At 37.6% G+C, this 19490-nt stretch overlaps 1 protein-coding gene across 4 annotated transcripts in view; it reads right to left on the bottom strand.

Moving 5' to 3' along the window:
• Nucleotides 1-19490, bottom strand: part of EXOC6 (exocyst complex component 6) — an 86601-nt gene that overhangs the window by 6143 nt on the left and 60968 nt on the right. For all 4 annotated transcript variants that reach the window (XM_062496181.1, XM_062496178.1, XM_062496180.1 and 1 more), the window contains one exon: nucleotides 18412-18485. In XM_062496181.1, the coding sequence (XP_062352165.1) occupies nucleotides 18412-18485 (74 nt within the window). The remainder of the gene's footprint in view (nucleotides 1-18411; nucleotides 18486-19490) is intronic.

Here is a 19490-nt window from a genome sequence, read left to right as displayed (position 1 = left end):
AAGCTCAGACAGGCAATCTATACCCGAGTATTTTATAATGAAGCAGAATATGCGTCCCTAGGAGCAAGGAGCAATTATTCCTTTCTGACTAGGAACAATTTGCAGAGATGTGTGTGAGTCTGAGTCATAGTTAAAAAGGAACACGGGAAAATAAAAAAAAAAAAGAACAAGCTTTAGAAGCTTTAGCCTCTCCTGTACACCACACAGAACAGCCTATATATGGTCCACTTACTTACATTTACAAGATGCAGTCTACACTTCAGCTCATTTAGATGATTCTGCCTCTTCTAAAGGTGTGATATAGGGGAAACCTTTATCCAACATCTTGGAACATCACGACTGATGATCAGAGAGCAGCGTGTTTCTTCTACTGTATGTGCAAATGTTACTTTCCCAAACCATTACATTATTAGTCACATTATAGGTAACTTAAGCCTCTGGTTGCTGTACTGCACTTTTATTTTAAATTATGCTCTACAGTGCTTTGATTTTGTAATTTTCCCTTCATGTGCAGGTATTTCCTAAATGCCTTTTATGTATAACATTAGGCCTCTCCGTAGAAATAAACATCACTTGGAAAAGAAAAGGTGTTTATATATACTTATGTGAAAGTTTATAGTAATTTCTGATATTATATAGATAACACTACTATTTTTAATTGGAAGGCTTTTATTTTAAAAGATACTAAACTATGTTTTGGTTAAAAGAGCTCCTACTGCAAGACCTTGCTAGCTAACAGGATCAGTTAACACAAAACATTGTAATATTGATGGAGGGGAAAAGATCTTAAACTTTTAGGGAGAGAATTCTGATTTCAAATAGGGTACTTGCACCTATTCTTCAAACTATAGCGCTTTCCCAGTACCTAGGTGATATAGTCCTGTTTGGAGGGAAATTACTCTTCACAGTTGCTCACTAAAGCTTTGTATTGTATTACCTAAAGTTCAGAGCAGCTCAGCCATAGTCCTGTATTTAGGCCATCTTGTAATTACGTGAGAATTTTGTGCACTGGGAACTGCTGGAATCGACCATCCGGCCCTTTCAATGCCATTTGAGCCTCTTGTCACATCCTCAGATATCATACAGATGCCCTTTCCTTTTTACTTTTGGGCAACTGTCAGGAATAATCTTGGAAGAGAATGCAACTTTGGGAACTAGCTATGCACAGAGTGAACACAGCAACAGACACAAGGAGGAGACATGAGCTTTGCAGATGGAAAAGGGGACAGTGTCCATTAGACATTACACTGGTTATACTACAAAAATCCTAAATGTAAATTATCAAGGTAGCTTAGTGCAAGTTGGAATGGTGCAAATTGGAATCTCTTTTGAAGCCGCATGAGCATCAGCAAATATCTTTGGTTGTACACATGGCACCAGTGATTCGGGAGCTGGAGATAAAACTGAATTGTACACTTAATTTCCTACTTACCTTTCAGTAAAGTCCAATATTCCATCCAAAGGAAAGTAATTCTTTTAATATATCACTGTCAGTTATGTCAGTTCTAGCCCACTCTCCTTGCTCACAAGCTGAATATTTTTTATGCTAAACAGTTTATTAACCCCTAATCACCCAGTTACTTGTGGACTTGATTGCATGTGTAATTACCTTTTGTCAGGTACAATTTGCCTGATAAACATGTCAGAACACTTGCTGCTTAGTCTGTTGAAACAGATAAATGCTGTCTTTCCACAGCCTAGGGGCATAATTAACAGGGAAAAAAAAGGCAGTTATAAAAACACACAGAAGCTGATTCAGTGAGGCAGGAGTTCACAGCGTGCAGCCCGCCAAGGCCCATTGCCTGGCCCGCTACGCTTGCCTGAGCTCTTATTGAGTTCCAGCCTGCTGTGACAGGGCAAAGGGGGCAGCCCTCAAAAACTGAGATTTAAAGTAGGTTTCCACGTGAACTTCAAAAAAGAGTGGGATGATGCCCGTTTGAAAAAAAAAAAAAGAAAAAAAGAAAAAAAGAAAAAAGAAAAAAACCAACACAGTGAAGCAGCAGATAATGAAATTGGTAGAGTCCCGGTCATCATTATGTGTTATACGCTCAAGTAGACTCTCTGGGATGGGACCAGGAACGGGAAAACTACAAGAAGGCAGAGGGAAAAAAAAATCAGAAAAAGCAAACCAGTCAGGATTAACTAAAAAATGCTTTGTGGCATCCTTGGGCTCAATTGCTTCTGATTTCTGCCCTGTAGTGTTTGCAGGTTATGTACCCATGCGCTACGGGGAGTGCGAAAAAGAAATCCTTACCTGACCTCTGGATAACCCAAACAGGAGATTAGCCCATTTCCAAGCAAAGCAGGTTGTCACACTGTTAGGCCAATTGCTTCTATTGACACTTTGCATAAACATCTTACACAGGGTGATCAGAAAGGACTGTTACGCCATTAATGCTCTTTTTATTTTTTTATACCTAAGTCTTACAGAATAAAGGCCTTTCTGAGTAAGGGATAACAAAAGGGTCAAAAGGTCACAAACATTCTTTTAAGTAGGCAAAAATCGGGGAAGTTTAGATTCATTGAAAAGTGCAAATTGGAATTTTTTGGCATCTTGAAACATTCCAGCACATTCAGCTTTTCTAATTTCACTTCTAGTAAATTCATTATCTACTTAATTGTGCGTTTTTACTTTTACTTTTAAATAAGAAAAATGCTAAAGTCTTCATTTTAGGAAATAGCAAGCTGTCTAACCTTGTCAGCTAATCAGTAATCTAAACAGACTTAGACATTACCACTGAAATCCTTGTGAGGACCAGTGTGAAAATATACAGAACTTTTTCTTGAAATGGGATGGCTGAGTAGTCTCTCATGTACAGTTTTCACATAATTTACACAGCATGTGGTTTGCACTGTGTACAGCAAAATATTCTATATTTTCTTTTGTTTTGTTTTCCCTTTGATCAGAGATGGAAACAATCTCCCTTTAATAGTATAAAAGCCACCTGCTGGGCATCACAGACTACAGCTAATTGGTAAATTCTTTGAAATTTTGATATAATGGATTTTGACCTCTTTAATTAAAAAAAACCCAAAGCCTAGAATACTGTGAACTCTTCTGGGAAATTAATAGTGCCAAGCATATACAACTGCAAGCTACACCCAATCCTTTCTTAGGAAAGAATACAGAAGTAACATTATAATTTTTTCCTTGAGTATGCACAGCTTTTGGCCTAGAAAAAAAACCCAATAAACTATTGAAAACCATGTATCATTTAAGTCACTAAGATAAGGAAAGAGAAAACACATTAATATTTCAATTATTTCTACTTTCGCTGGGCTTTGGAGCTAAAAAGCACCAAACATGAAGGTGACTTTTTAATTTTAAACACAGTAATCACAAAAGCCACTCACAAATGTTCCAGTCCTCAACATTTCCTACTCCAAGGAGCTCACACTGTACCAACCCACTCCACCCTGTTTTAAGGACAAATGGGTTTCAGGACCCAAAAGGAAGCCTGTCAACCAGAATAGCTGCTGTTTCATAATCTCTGACATAACGTTAACCTTTCAGTGGAGCTATAATCTCATTGCTTTGGGAACTCTGAGGCAGCACTGTCCTTCTTTTGTTAAAACACTTATTTATATTCTGCCCAGCATAATGGGGCCATGGTCCATGACTGGGACTCATAGGCACTGCAGTAACACAGCTACATAACAACAGCAATTTTATATCTTTGCTTAGGTTTCATGCATAAGTATATATGAACATATGCTACACAGGTATACATTTATTTCCAACAAAACCTGTCTACATCACCATGAAGATAACACCATCATTATTCACCAAGTTATGCTCCTGTTAATTAAAGCATGCACACCATGAAAGCATTTACTAAATTGGAAAACAAAACATAAAGGACCAGGATCAGAATCAAAACTGGACAAACACAAGTCTTGTTTACTTCTGAACATTCCTTGGTTGCACAGGAACAACAGAACTACTTAAGATATAGACACCTAAGTCCAGCTTGAAAGAAAAAAAGGCAAGAGTTTGCTAACTGTAGAATAACACTGTACCAAACAAACACAATTATCACTTAATCAGTAGGTGTTCATTACTGCTGACAAACATCTTGTTAGCCTGGTTAGCAAGTCTGCCTGCCACTTGCCAAAATATTTTGCTTTATTTAGACCTGGTGACTTATTTTGTGAATGTGGTGAATTTCAGAATCTCCCCTACTGATCACATAACCGGAATAAAGTACATCGGTCTTGTATTTCAAAGTGTACACTGATCTCTTGATCTGTGAATGTCTCCCTGTAGTTGATGCTATTTTTTCTGAACTGGTAAAACAAATGGATTTTCAAAGTGATGTTATGGGGACTTACTATGCAATTCCCATTAGTGTCAATGGGGGTCGCAGGCTAAATTCCTAGACAATGCTTTGAAAACTGAGCCCTGGATTTTCAAAGGAAGGATAGCCTGTGTTAGAAAAGCAGTGTCTTTCAGTTTTTAAGCCACTGCATTAAAACGTGTCTTTTTCTTTTAAGCACCATGCATTTAGAAATTGTATCTAAATTTAGGACATTGAAATTTTCACAAGAATGAAACAATTTTGTATTTAAATGCTACCATCTGTTTCAAATTTATCGGTGAAATTGTATCTGTCACTATCTTGAATGTTGGGATACAATCTTCAACACATTCATAAATGTACAATGTATAATGTTATGACAGCTAAACCATTGGGATTTGTTGCTATGCTACGAAAAGAGCAGAAGTTATTTGTATTCATATATCTTTTATAAGAAAAAATCCTTGCAAAGGGCAGAATTCTTTCCTAAAATCTGGGACCTTGTGGTAGACTTTGAGAGATGCCTGGTCTTGTTACATTCGTGATTTTTTTTTTTTTTTTATTCTTTGGCACTCCAAATGAACTTAGGCTTGCCTACAAAATACAATACTTGCTGTTGAAGTCACGTGAACAAGCTTGTTGCTGTTACCATAACCAAAAAAACACTCACAATGTATAATTTTTACAAATCCCATTAAAACTTCAAGCAGCCCAAGGTGTAACATCTGAAGACACAGAAAAGTAGCTTCTGAGACAAATGTAAATAGCAAGGCCCTATGAAACACACAGTACAGCAACAAGTAATACCTCTTCAAAGAAGATTTCTTTAATTACAGTGAAAATGTTTATTATGAAGTGCATTGTTCTTCATCATTAAAGAATAAGCTGGACTAGTAGCAAAAGAACCATCTTTTGAGTCTAGAAGCAGGGAAGAGTTTGAAAAGCAGGAGCCTGGCAGACAGTCAGGCTCCAGAGGGCACGGGCTCGGGCCAAATTGCTCCTGTCAAGCGTATTAGTCTGTACACAAAGTCCCTTCAGACAAAGCATAAAACTATGTCAATGACAAAATTTGTGTGGATTAAAAATTGTGTATTATGCAATGGTCAGGTCATTCACCATTTCTTCTGGTTTTGAGCTCCTGATGCAGAGGTGTACATGCTCAAACAGCATGCGGGGGTGACAAGTGCAGCCCCCAAAACAGACCATCTGTCTCTCACCTGAACGAGACTTCGAAAACACAATTTCAACTGTTAGAATTATGAAGCATTTAATACAGCACAGTTAAATCCCAGCTGGCATTTTCACTTGGCTTCTGATTGTTTTTTTAAACACAGATTTTCCAGGAGTACTTAAATATTGACATCTACCAAAAAGAAATTTTATATTTTAGTTTATTTAATCTTTAATTTTTGGCAGCCACTTCTTTTTTACTTGCACTAGACTCACGACAGGTTTGCTTTAAACTATTCAGTCATCTATGAAATAATGCCATAAATAGCATATGATGAGGCACAGGATCCTAAAATAAGCTTCTTGCGGATTAAAACCATGTCATTTGTCTCAATCCTTCCTGTAAAAATTCATCTGAGACAATTCGTTATAAAAACGTCATCAAAAAAGTTCAAAATCTGAAGTTAAATTTTAACCTCCTTCTCTGGTTTAGAGATGGGTCTAATTTAAATTAATCTAATTTGGTGTAACTAGCATAAAATGCAAACACAAAACACTTCCACCTCCATTCTGGAATTGAACACTCTTGTCCCATCTGTCATATTTAATATTTAGCACTATCCACAAGAGTAACTCCAGATGCCTGCAGTCTTACAAGTATGTATATACACCATACCGTAAGAAGTCATCATCTGACAAATGCTGGTTTTAACTACCTCAAAACTGTCCTTGTATACACACACCTCATCTACACAGTCAGGCTGCTGTACCCTAGAACTAATAATCTGCAGTGGTCTGCCCAAGTATACAACTCCAGGTTTAAATTTCAGTCCAGGTACTTCTAGGATTGAGGGAAGAAGGAGCTTTAGGTACACCGCCCTGGCATGCAAATGCAAACTGATGCCTATGGGAAGACAAATGAGTATGGGGCACAGCTCCATGGCATCAGCTTTGTGCTTACAGAGGAAGAGAAGACTTCAGCTCTTCGCGTGAAGCTGCAGCTCAAGAATAGACCCAGAACACCACCAATACAGTGCTGCTGGGAACTAGGGATTCAGAGATCAGGGCATTTCCCTCTCCCAACTTTCCAGACACTTCTTGTCATATTCTGACTTTGACAAAAGCACCAGAGAAAATTACATCTATGAAATATGCTGAATTTACATTGCTGCAGCGATTGATTCACTTTAACAGGAGGATATACATCACATCTATAAGGTTTATGAGCACTCTTGAATTTGCAGTAATTGGTCTCCACAGAAGTCCATGTTCTGCAGTGTGTACTATGAATCACATCATTTCCATTGAGATAACCTGAGGTTCTACAGCAGGTAAGGGGAAATAGTTTGATTTAACACAACAGAGTAATTATTTTTTAATTAACAACTTTCTTTCAGTTTAGTTTCTTTTAGCATCTGTGCATTTCTCAAAAGCTGCACATCTACAATAAAAAATTACAGCCAGTGTGCAAGAATCTTCGCTTAAGCAGCCACCAAAATACTCAGAATTTTATATACAAGGTGCCTCTCTGAAAAGCTTCTACAGGAAGCAGATACAAATAGAGCAACTGTTCAATAAAGTACCTCAGCTGATCTTGGGTGCTGAGCTAGAATAAGTGAAAAGCCACTGAAATACAAGACATAACAGGCCACAAACAGCATAATTTTGTTTGCACCCAGAAACAAAAATTCAGTGCAATCCATAAAGCACAGATACTTACAGATGTGGCTGTAAGTTTACTGTAAACAGATAGTTATTTCTTCCAAAGTAGTGCACTCAGGGTTTGGCTGCACAACCACCCTTTACAGCAGATGAAGTTACATCCCTTAGGGAAAGCTATGCTAGACCTGAGAACCTCTGGACAAGGAATTCCACAATCAGTAGCTCAGGAATGTAAATAGACAAGTTAAAAGGAAGGCCAAAATCAGTAGGAAAAAACTTTGATATTCTTTCATGGACAACCTTCACTTTCCTCTTCAGCTACAAGAAAGTATTTACTTCCCTATTTGTGTCTATCAAATGACTCTCAAAACATTTTAGCAAATACTATAACCCATATAAAATTCTGGTTTTGTTTTGTTAACTTGTCTAGATAACTCGGTTTAACAAAGGCTTCCAAGCCCAGGAAGTTGCAACCTAGATACCTCAAAATTTCCTTTTCTTAAATTGGGGTTTTGCAAAAGATCTTTCTTCTCTGGCTGTTGTTTTCAAACATATTGGGAAAAACCTCATTTTGCTTAAAGGCAATAATCCAATACAATTTATTTCCTAAGAAATACATCTTAAGAAATTATTCTCCTTAGAAGATTTTTTTTCCCTTTAGATTATGCATTTTCTCCTCAAGTGTACAGACAGTATTTTCTTTAAATGTTTTATCTTAAAAATTATTTCTTATGATTTCCCTGGAAGACTGAGTAATTACAAATTATTTCGTATCATATGTCATTTGCAATAATTACTCTTCATATTTTAGCTCCAACAGATCCCAGTACATATGGAACTTCTGCCGAGTAATGATGGCAAAATTCAGCCTCTAATGCCTCCTGCAATTTGAAAACATCTTCCCCTGATTTTACTTGCCACTTTGAAATGCTATCCCTTTCTAGTGAGTAATCCTGTGTTAGATTCTTTTGGTTCTTAAACGAACATTATTCTCACCCTTTATTGACTGACCAGATCTATTATCACATGTAAGCAGTGTTAATCCTCTAGTAATTAACACCCTTATTAAAGTAATTTTAACTCAAAGAAGTTTAAATCGCATTATTGGTTTTATTTAATTAAGCTATGACAGCTGTTTTACAGTGTCATTTGAGTTTTATACTTGTGCCTTTTCCACCAGGTAGGCAGGTCCCCCCTGCAGCTGCCACACCCTGACACACACAAACTACCATCACCCCACCCCACCCCACACAGTTACCAGGGCATTTCTGTTTAGGAGTTATTCAACACTATTCCATTTCACTGTGAAGTTTTTCAACTATTCTGCACGTCAATGGATGCAAGACGCAGACACTATACTAAACATTTTACCATTCCCAGAACTATTTGTAAAACTAACTAACTAACTAACTAACTAACTAACTAACTAACTAACTAACTAACTAACTATTTAGATGTGCACTGGAATGACAGTATGATAGTATCACATTCACCCTTTCAGAGGACTCAGTATCTTGTTAGTGCCTGAAGTGAAAGAGCCACTTTTAATGTCCTTTTCATACATCCTGAGCAAGGGCAAAAATTTTTCTTTGAACTTCAGAATGGCAAAAAGGAAGAGAATTTGAATGCACTGAGTTGTGCCACTTACAATGGCCACTTTTTCTGTTACTTTGAAAATAACTCAGGTTTTAAAATTGTGGTTCTGTGTGTGTGTCCTACAGCATGTTCTTTTCTATGGGAAAATGTCTGATGGCCTACGTCAGGTAAGCTACTCAACTGACACATTTGACACAGGGTCAAAAGATGAAAACTGTCTTTTGGTTTAACTGCATCAAGTTACACTGTGCACTCTGGAAGAGTGTGGGCTAATTATGTGTCCTTCAGAACGATTTCCTGGAGGCACACTACTAAAACTGGGAAAGCTTGAGCTCTCCGGGGAATAAGGCAACCTGATGGTTTCATGGACTTTAAACACCATTAACTGTGTACTGAAAGTCCTTTATTTTCTTTGGATAAAATCTCTTCAAATTTCTACTGTGTAAAAAAGAAATGTTCTTACTGGATCTCAGCATAAACCATGGAAAATTATAAACACGGAAAGAAAAGGGTAAGAAGTACATTTACAGACACAAATTGACTTCTTACCTTTTTTCCCCCTCATCTCATATTTTTATGTTCTTCTTTTCTCCCCATCATTTAGTGCTTCCATCTACTCATATTTTGATTTATTTCTGCATTTCTGTTACCATTCACTCTTCATTTACACTTTCTGTAATTGCAGGGTATTTTAAGTTGCACTGTTCCTTTGCTACTAATGCTGTAGAGCAAGTCCTCTGCAAGGAGGACACAATCTATATGTCAATTTTCCATGTGAACTTTGTTATTTCAATATTCTTTAAAACAGCACAGTTTGTAAAAGGATAAAATACTCCAAACCTGACACACCCATGAGAGCCATAAATGTTAGCATATATGATAAACTGTGCCTAAGAACATGCTGGTTCAGTCATATTGCTTACAGTACTAGTGCACTTCGTTCAGAAACTAGTTATAACAAACCAGGATGAAATTCAATGATTTCTTTTGCCAGCTATTGGTATCTTTGTATTAACTTAATCTCCCAAATTTCACTGAGTGAAGGCAGTCTAGCTAGTCAGAGTAATGCTTTTTAATTTGTATTTCTGCAGTTCTAAGACAACCAACTGCAGATCAGTGTGACACTATGGTACACCATACAGAAACACTTTTGAATACATGGTCTTTTTTCCTAAGATATTATGATCCAAATGATCATAACTATTAACTATATTTCACCATTTCAAGTCATTGCTTTACTGTGTCCATGCAATTCCTTCCTTGTGTTGCTGCTGTTTCGAAGCAGAGAAAAAGTCTTGTTTTCCTGATGTAAAAGATTCCTTTGATTTTACTGGATTTTATATTTGCCCTGCAGTGACCTCCAAAGACAAGATGCACTTTCTTTTTCACAGAAGAAATTAGTAAAAGGGAAAAAAAAAGGGGTAGTCTGTCTGCTGCATGTGATTGACAAATAATTTAGACAAGGGATGGAACCTAAGTATGTTGATTGATTCAACTGAAAAAAATACTGAAGGCAAATCTGTGGGGTTAAAGGGTTAGTAGTGCTGCTCAGTTCATACTACCTACCTGTGGTACTACCAGTTTATATAAGGCTGGAGAATGCACGTGATTTTGGGGCAGAAATTACTTAATACACTAACACAGCTACCAGTTCCATGGCTCCACTATGGGAGACTAGGACTTAGAAATGTTAAGAGAATACAAATAACATGTAACTTGAAGGAAACCAATAATTTTCCTCTGTTGTGTTGCTCAATTAACAATGCTTATTCAGTAGTCATAGAAACCACCTATTACTCACAGAATTCAGAGGATGTGCTGGGAAGATGACTGCTCCAAAACTGAACTCCACCCATCAGCTCAGGGCTACAGAAGGGCCCAGACACAATGGTGGAGATCTTATAGCAACTGGCTGTCAGTAGGAAGAGAACAGCTTGATAATGTATTCACAAACTCTGGAAAGTTGTGCACCCCAATCTTTCTTCCTTGCACGTACATAATTTCTTACATGACAAAAGCAAGGACTGAATGGGAGCAAAACTGTCAGCAGAAGAATAACTAAAGAGAATCTTCATTACATTGAATAACTTTAACTGAATGGAATGTGTATCAGTGACTTGAAGGGTAAGTAGTATTTTACAAATATAACAAGCACATAGATCAACTTCTAATTCAAAGAAGATATTCATTAATTGAGAAATTATCTGGAAGTGAACCTTCTGAAACTTTCCTACTAACAGATCCTCTGCAAAAGAATAAAATCTTTTCCACATAATGTTTATTTAGTGCCTTCTCTCATAATGGCATTGGAAATGCCTGCTTCATAAAGTGTCCCACAGCATGCCAGTTACTAAAGAAATTTACTGTCATGCCCAAGAAAACAGAAACCTTTGGCTTCTAACATTATGTGCAGAGTATTCTTGGGATTTCACTTCAACTACCAAGGATAAAATTTAGTGCCATTTAGGTCCCAGTCTTATAGTAACTTCCTCTGCAAATATGGGATGAAATTTCTTGAATGGAAAGGTTTTCAAGAGATATGAAGTTTTCATCATAACATCAGCTCTGTAGGTTTTGAATTAATTGATTAACTATTTCTAAACTGTGTCTTGAAAAAGTAATGATGACCAAGAAGAGCTTAAAGCTGATTAAATGTGACAGTTGGTAGTATTCAGACAGGGATTCAGATATGTCCATCTAAATAGTCTTGACAGCATCTTTTGCCAACTTTTTCTTTTCTTTTTTTTCTTTTCCTTCATATCTGCTTTGATCAACCTCTCCAGTGAAACTTCCAGTGATTTCCATGATGGTAGCATTTAAAAGATGAAACTCCACTGAACAGTTCTAAGTCAAGTGTTTCACCTGCACAAATGAGAACAATGTGATTTCCTGTCTCAGTTCCCAAAATTATAAATTCACCTAACAATAACAAAAAACACTCTAGCTAGGCTTATGTTCTTATTCAAAAACTGTTATCTGCAGGTCTCTAAGTCAGGCTGAGTCAGTGCTTCACAAGTTCTGTGTAGTTTCTAAATACACAGTACAGATTTCTTGTCGGGTCATTCAGTTCTTGTGTGTATCTTGCAAAGTAAGAGGAGAACTCAGAGAACTATATCCCTTAAATTAACTAGCTTAAAGAAACAATAAGGAATTTTCTTATTTTTTATAACTTCCATGATTTAGGTATTTATGCCATTCTTTACTGCCATTTAAGAGATGGCATTCTGTTTATGCATTACACCTTTACACCTCACAGCCTTTTGTGCACAACATACTATACATTCATTTAGAGAAACTGCTAAGGTTTTTGCCACAGATGGAATGGGGTATCTTGTAGTTAAATGTCCATATGTATACCATTTTTGTTAAGTGAGGTATTGACAGAGCTAGTGAAGTGAAGTAACAGCATTTGTACACTGAGGTTTTCAAACTTGTTTTCAAGTATGCCCCCACATTGTTAGTACGCCATGATCTAGAGCAAAAACCTGGTACATGATCAGCAAGTTATTTACACTTCTCTGCTAAAAAAGGAGCATTTAGATGAACTGGATACAATCTGTTTTGCTCTGAATTTGATGAATGATTTAATGTCCCAAAGAATACAGACACCTAATACCCAGCATGTGTGCTTTTAGTTTCTGGCACTAACAGGGTAGGAATACTTACTACCAGGAAATTACTAACTTGCCACTCTGCTTTGATTCTGCAAATCCTTATCAAGATGTGAATCCAAAGTCATGCTTGTTTTTAACTCCCTGCTGCTAATTTCTGTGCATTTGTTTCCCAAGCTTCCTAATTCTTACCAGCTGGCAGGTATAAATCCCATCCTAGTAATGAGCCAGCTTGCTTCTGTGTACAGAGCACTGATTGAGATCTTCCTCACAAATATCTATACACACAGCTTGTGATCTGAGCCTACTGTGATTAACTACAAGCTTTGCAGAACCTAGCTGAGAAGGAGAAGTCAAAAGTAAGAGATTTCATTGGGGAATGTAAGTATTTACAAACAAGTTGTCACATTTGTGTGAAGACTTCCTGTTTACTTGGAAGAATAGAGTACTCTGAAGAAATATTGTGTCTTCCCTGTAAGCCAGAAAACACACGTTTTGTTTGCAGTCATACTCAAATAACTGTGTCATTTTATACCCAGAGATGCATGTGCATGCTACCACTGTACGATGCAAATACATGAGATACTGAACCTCAACTTGAGCCTGTTCTGCTCACAGTATGTCTCAAGCCCTCCTGCCTTAGTGCCAAGTCAATTTATGGAGAAGGGAAAGTCCACGAAGAATTGCCTTCCTCCTTCAGCAAAGTGAGGATCTATGCTCTGAAATCCAGGGAGAAGCAACTCCTGCTTTGTTGCTGTCTGAAACCTGAGCTCCTTTCTCTAGCTAAATAAGCAGCATTGCACTGAAAACTAGAGAAGCACAAATCCCATTACATAGCACCCTGAGGCTGCGCTTCATGTTACAGATGTAACATGCTCCTCTGCTTGATCAGAGAAGCTGGGGAGTGCATAACAGGGGGAAAGGGATCAGTAAGCATTGTGAAAGAGCCTCTGTGAAGATGAAAGTCTCAGCAACCATTTCCCTCAGGAAGCAAAAGATGAAATGTTCTATACTACTTTCTAATTAAAAATTCAAACTGTTGCCGTATGAAAAAAAGTCTTACTTTTATCTTCGAACTCCGAAGTTTTTAAGACTTGCTCCTAAACATACTGTTGGGGATTTCTCCCTCTTGAAAACTCCTGATGTTTTTTCATTTCAAGACTCTTTCTCAGAACAGAGGTCGGGATGTGTGTACCCCACTAATTTCAAAGCCTAGGCACTCTGTGGGCTGGCAGCCTGTAAATGAAGCCACACCTTTAGAGCCCTCAGCCTCCAAGAGTTACGGTGAACAGATTTGGCAACAGGCTGAAACTTAGTCTCTGAGGTGTACTGAAGGGCTCAAGAGCATTCTCCAGAGGGAACACAGACGGCAAGATCTTTGGCAGGCTGCACGTTTGGGAATCGGAGACAAGCCAGAGCTGAAATGCACCTACTGCCACAGGAAATTAATTCAAATTAAACACTGCAAACGCAACAGTGGGGAAAACTGAACTGTCACCCTGCCTTTAGTAGCAGAAAATCCTGTGCTTGGAATTGAAGCCCAGTGGTCTGTTACACAGTTCCTACCCACAAGGAGTTACTTCTGAGTTGATCAGAAGGACAATGCTATGTCTCAGTAATAAAGAGGAAGAAAGAGGAGGCCTATATTAAGTAATAATAACAATTTCCTCTTTCAAATCAATTTACATTACATTTGTTGCATGGAACACTACAGTTCACAAGGTTAGTAATATTTCTCACCAGAAAACACATTATAATATAAATGGACAAGCAACCCAATAAACTATCAATGATTTGGAATTAGAAGAAAATGTATTATACTTCTAAAATCAGGCATCAATTTGCAGATGGAATACATGTTGTATACTACAAATAACTTCAGTTCACAGACGTGACACATGCTTATTTACATACATCATAAACAAAAGTCTGATAAAATCTTCTAATGTTTCTATGATAAATTATTCTCTATATTAATCATACTGATTGCATCATGACTTTGTGTCCAATTTCTCTGTAACACTGAGAAAATACACAGAAACTACTGAAAGTCTTCTAAAATTTTCCCCCATGCTTAAGTACAGCTCATGGACATTGTTGATCACAGCCCTTGGTCTCCCATCTGAAGGACACCACCATCAGACTGTAAATTCTGCTATGTGGGTGGAGATACTGCCACTGTGGTTGCTTAACTCTGGAGTTACCAACAGCATATGATTATATTCACTTGAGACTGCTGCCCATTGAAGGACCAACACTGACAGCAAATGGAGGGTGTTAACAACATGTACTTAAGTGCCAAAAGAACACAGATAAAACACAGTTCCCCTCAACCCAGCAAAACAAGGAAATTCCACAAATCATCAAGTTAGCTGAATACTTGTTTGAGATGAGACAGTAGAGGAAGAAGCCCCTAAGCAGTGCTGACGGTGGAGAGAAACGCCAGGAACAAATCGTCAAGTCAAAAGTGAAACAAAATCAAATTATGATGGCAGCTTAGTTATATCTCTGTAGGAAATTATTTGATTTCAAGAATAGGTATTTGTAAGCACCCACTTGGTTAAGAATCAGGATATTTGGCCTATGACAGCAACTGCTGAACTCTCAGTCTAACATAAGATTATTGTTCTTGTCCATTACATACTAGAGTGGCCCTCCACAGAATAACACACAAATTACAATACTCGTGTCTTATCCTCACAGTACTTAAGTGTACAGGACATACAAGAAACTACCTCACATTCCAGAATTGTAACCCTAGTCTTTAGGCACTAAAGAACAGACCATAACCAGGAAAAAACTAATTTAGGTTGGAGGCTGTGCTTCCTCCTCAGAGACAATTCAAGTAGGACAAACTAAGACTTGTTTACTTTAGAAGGTTAATTCCAATTGACCTAAGATCTGAATTGGTAGCAGAATCCCCGAAGTTTATTCCCCCTCGCTTTGGGCCACTGCACTATTTACCTTGGTTCCTTGTACAGACATTAGCAAGAAATGATTGTCAGAGAGCAATGCAAGTTGCAGGAGAGCTGGGTCATCTTCACAAGATGCCAAAGACCAGGCTCTGTAAAGCAGCACATGCCACTTTGATAATTGCCTTGCTGAGATGGCTCCTCAATGGCTTTAAGTGGGGTCAAAGGTTGCACATAGGTGTGACCTCAGGTCATATGCTAAGACAAGTGGCATAAGGCATGACACAATTACTGCAGCTGCACAGAACCATGAATCTGCCCCAATTTCCTATCTGCTGAACTAGCTGGAGCTGCGAGTTTCTTTCTACGTGATCAAGTGTGATCAGCTAACTCCACCAAGTCACCTGTGTAAGATGCTGTGATACTGTGGTTACAGAAATAGCACAAAAATTTCTATTGACTAGGGTTTCTACAGATTGCAAAGATCTTTAAAGAGCATGTTAAGTATGACAAAAACCTAAGTGGAGAATGGTATAAAGAAACAGAGGTGGCTCAAATGGGACAACTGGTAAATGCTTGCTCCTTTGTGATTTCTGTCCTCTTAGAGCTTCCTACTACTAACTACCGTTGTCTTCTTAGACACAACTCTTTCTCATGCCAGCTGTTTCTGTTTGCTCTTCTATGTCTGTGGAAGGAAGAAGGAAAGTGGGCTTGCTGGGGACAACATGCTGCCTACACATTGTCTTCAGGGAAAGACAGAGGATCAAGAACTGTTAGGTTGAAAATACCTATGGCAATTCTTTTCAAAGCTTCTCCTCCCTACGTGGTAATCATTCAAGTGTAGCTCCTCTCTGTGTCTTCCAAGCTGGCTCCCTGTAAGTGACTTTACTTCGTTAGTAAAACATGCTATAATATCCTGCTGCCCAATCCTCATTAATCTCACACATTGCACTAGCACAGCACAGTGAGTAGCTGTTGTTGAGATAACTGGCTTCCATTAGCAACCACGTGATTGGCAGGACGATAAAGTCTTTTCCCTTGCAGGTCAGCTGCTTTTTAAGAAGAGGGCAATCCTGCTGATCCATCTTTTAGCTACAGTCTCTCACTGAGTCCCAAATCTCCTGCCTTTTAGCTTTGATACGGTTCAAGCTTTCCCCCTTGTATCAGCCCCTACCTGTCATCAGCTCCTCTGTACCAAACAGCCAATATCAGGAGTTTGACCTCAGGGCACAGTCCGGGTGGGCAGGTAAAACCTGACCACTGGACCTACTTCCTTATCTTTCATATCCTGCAATTCATGAAGAAGTATCAAATTCAAACTAAAAAACAGAAGCATGACCTTTTATAAGAACCTTCTGAAAAAGGCTCTGTTGCCTTTCTAAGTATTCTTGAAAAGAACTGTCATCTACCCTATTAAGACAGAAATGGATCACAAATAAGGAAAAGAGGGAAAGCACTGAAAGTCCTTACTAAATAGTAGAAGTTTTTGATGTGTGCCTGCAATATTTTTTGGCAATGCACACAAAAATATAATAAAAAACAAACCAAATCAAACATGCTAGAACTGTTCTACATCTGCAAGCTCCAGTTGCAACCCAATAGAGAGTTGCCCAAACTTTTCCTGTTTATATAAAGTATATTAAGTCATTAAATTCACATGACATACAGAGCATCCTCTATAAAGTGCTTGAGAGAATTTGAAATATAAGTTGCTAACATAAACTAAGAGCTATCATAAACAGCATAATACCTATTTAAGTGACATACTCCCCAGTTAGTGCTTAAAACATATGAAAATCTCTATTTCCTGTAGCAAGTATGTACACACCCTGCCCTCTTGCATAGCTGGGAATCATGTTTTCCCTTGAAAAAATGTAGGCCCTGCAAGGATTCCACATAGCTGGATGGCAGAAACGGTGCCAAAATCTCAACATCCTTTCCCTTCAACTGAAGTGATCTAAGTATAAATTGCAAGATGTTTAGTCTCTTTTAACACTGACAAGAAAAAGGGAGTTTAAAAAGAATCCAGAAGAGGAAGGCTGCTAGTCAAGGCAAGATCTGTGGCATGAGTAAGTCTTGTAGCTGTAATCCTGTATCCTTCTCACACAGTATACACTTATGCCACTGTAGATATTCTTCATTACTATATTACTGTGAGAACGTAACAGAGAACCCTACCTTTTAACTTCTTAATTTAAAAAGGCAGTTCCATGAAGTCCTTTCTAACTACCAAGAGTAATCTGAATACTTTTGCCTCAAGAATCTTCCCTTTTGAAATGCCCTTTAATAATCCTTGCTGTGAAAAACCTACTAAATTATTAAAAGCAAAAATATTCTTGCTATATAGATAATTTGGTATATAATTTTTTCTACTTTCTCTTATTTTTTAATGACTTTGATAGGCTCATAATGGCACTGAAAAATACCACCAACATCTGCAGAAGGCTAATGCAGTTAATGATTCATTTCACTATTTAAATGATACTTACACTTACAAAAACTTTTGTGAAATAATAAATCCTTTGTAAAAGCTAACTTCGAGCATGAAAAGGCTTTGAAGATCATTTGTTATGGTGGTTACAATGTCCAAATTGATGAAGATTTAGTAGGTTTTAGAAAACCTTCTTCTTGGCAAGATCTGTGGAAAAGTGCTTCCAATATTACAGCATTTAAAATTAAACTAAATTTTATGTAGAATAAAGATCATCAAGTTGGAATAAAGCTGCTTTCCAACAGTTTAAAATAATTCTATGTAACAAATTCAGGAAAGGAAATAATTTGGTGCCTGATTCTGCTACCCAGAGAGTAGTTTTGTAGACAGGAGCCAATGCTCAGACCAGAAACAGACCAGCACACACCAGGATAGCATATACACTCTTGCAAAAAGGCATCACAGGATCTCCATAAAATTGTCAGGACCAAAATTCTATCCAATATTCCTGTTACGGTACTACCAGTAGCACAGTGCCCCCTAACCACCACTGGAGAAACATTTTTATGCTAAATTACAGGGAACAGTGCCACTAACAACACTTCAAATGACTGCTTTTCGCAACTAATTACATGGGAATGCAAAAACATGAAAGGTTCTTGAATTTAATAACTTCAGCATTGGTCAGAAGGGGAAATTAGTAGGATAAAAAACACCAACTAGTGTCTTACTTGTCTGAGGTCGATGAAAGCTAACTGCAGGGTGTCTCCCTGGAATCCTGGCACAGGCTCAGAACTAGCAAACACTGCAAAAAAAATGGTTAAATATTACGGATGTAGATTTTTTTTAATTCAACAGAAAAATCAAGCTCTATATAATATAAATACTAGGCAGAATAGTTTCATAGGACTAGTTCAAAACACACAAGATTAAAACCAAACAAACCAACAACCAACCTTTTGACAGTTTTCCCAATAATCATAAAGAATAATACTTCTAGGAGTATTATCAGAGATTTTTAACCCAGTAGTAATGTTACAACCACAGAAACCAAGGTATTTTTCAGCCTGAGGTGCATGATTACTGAAGAATTTCAAAATAATACCAATTCCATGGCTGTCAAGGTATTTTCAAATACCTGCCTTTGTTACAGCATCCATGCTATAAAACCTCCACCTCCAGCCAAACAGCATTAAAGGACATACACTAAAGTGGGACTTAGTTTCATGCATAGACAACGGGTAGAAAGCCCAATGTGCCACAGTCAGAGCAGAGCTGCCTTTTAGCCTGCTTATCAGTAATGAATTTCTGCTCATTTTGAACCTAAAACTGGTTGTCATAATTGGCAGACAAATATATATTTGTAATACAAAAAAATGGCAACACAGTAAATGAAAGAAAGTCAGCTATTTATTTAAATCAGGAAGAGATCAACAGTTGTTAAACCTAAAAATAAATACACTTTTTGTTGTTATTATCCCAGTCACAAGTTAATAAAAAAGACAAACAACCACTGCCTCACATCCCCACTCAGGTTAGATATCTCATTTCAAAAGAACTTAAGAGTTTTTTTCTTACACTCTTCAGGTAGAACTCTCAACAAAATAAAGTAGATACTACTGCAACAGCTTTAGAGAAGCATCATCTGAGACAGCATAAGGTAAATTTTTTTTCCAAGTTTGAGAAACAGGTCATTCAATGGTAGAGGAAACAAAACTATGTATCCAATTTCCAGACCCAGTGCTAAACTCTACTGTCCTTAATAATAACATGTTTAAGTAATACAGAATCCTTATCATATTTTTAAATG

The sequence above is a fragment of the Cinclus cinclus genome, chromosome 7 (genome assembly GCF_963662255.1).
Source record: "Cinclus cinclus chromosome 7, bCinCin1.1, whole genome shotgun sequence".
NCBI lineage: Eukaryota > Metazoa > Chordata > Aves > Passeriformes > Cinclidae > Cinclus > Cinclus cinclus.
This window is presented reverse-complemented; position numbering and strand designations above follow the sequence as displayed.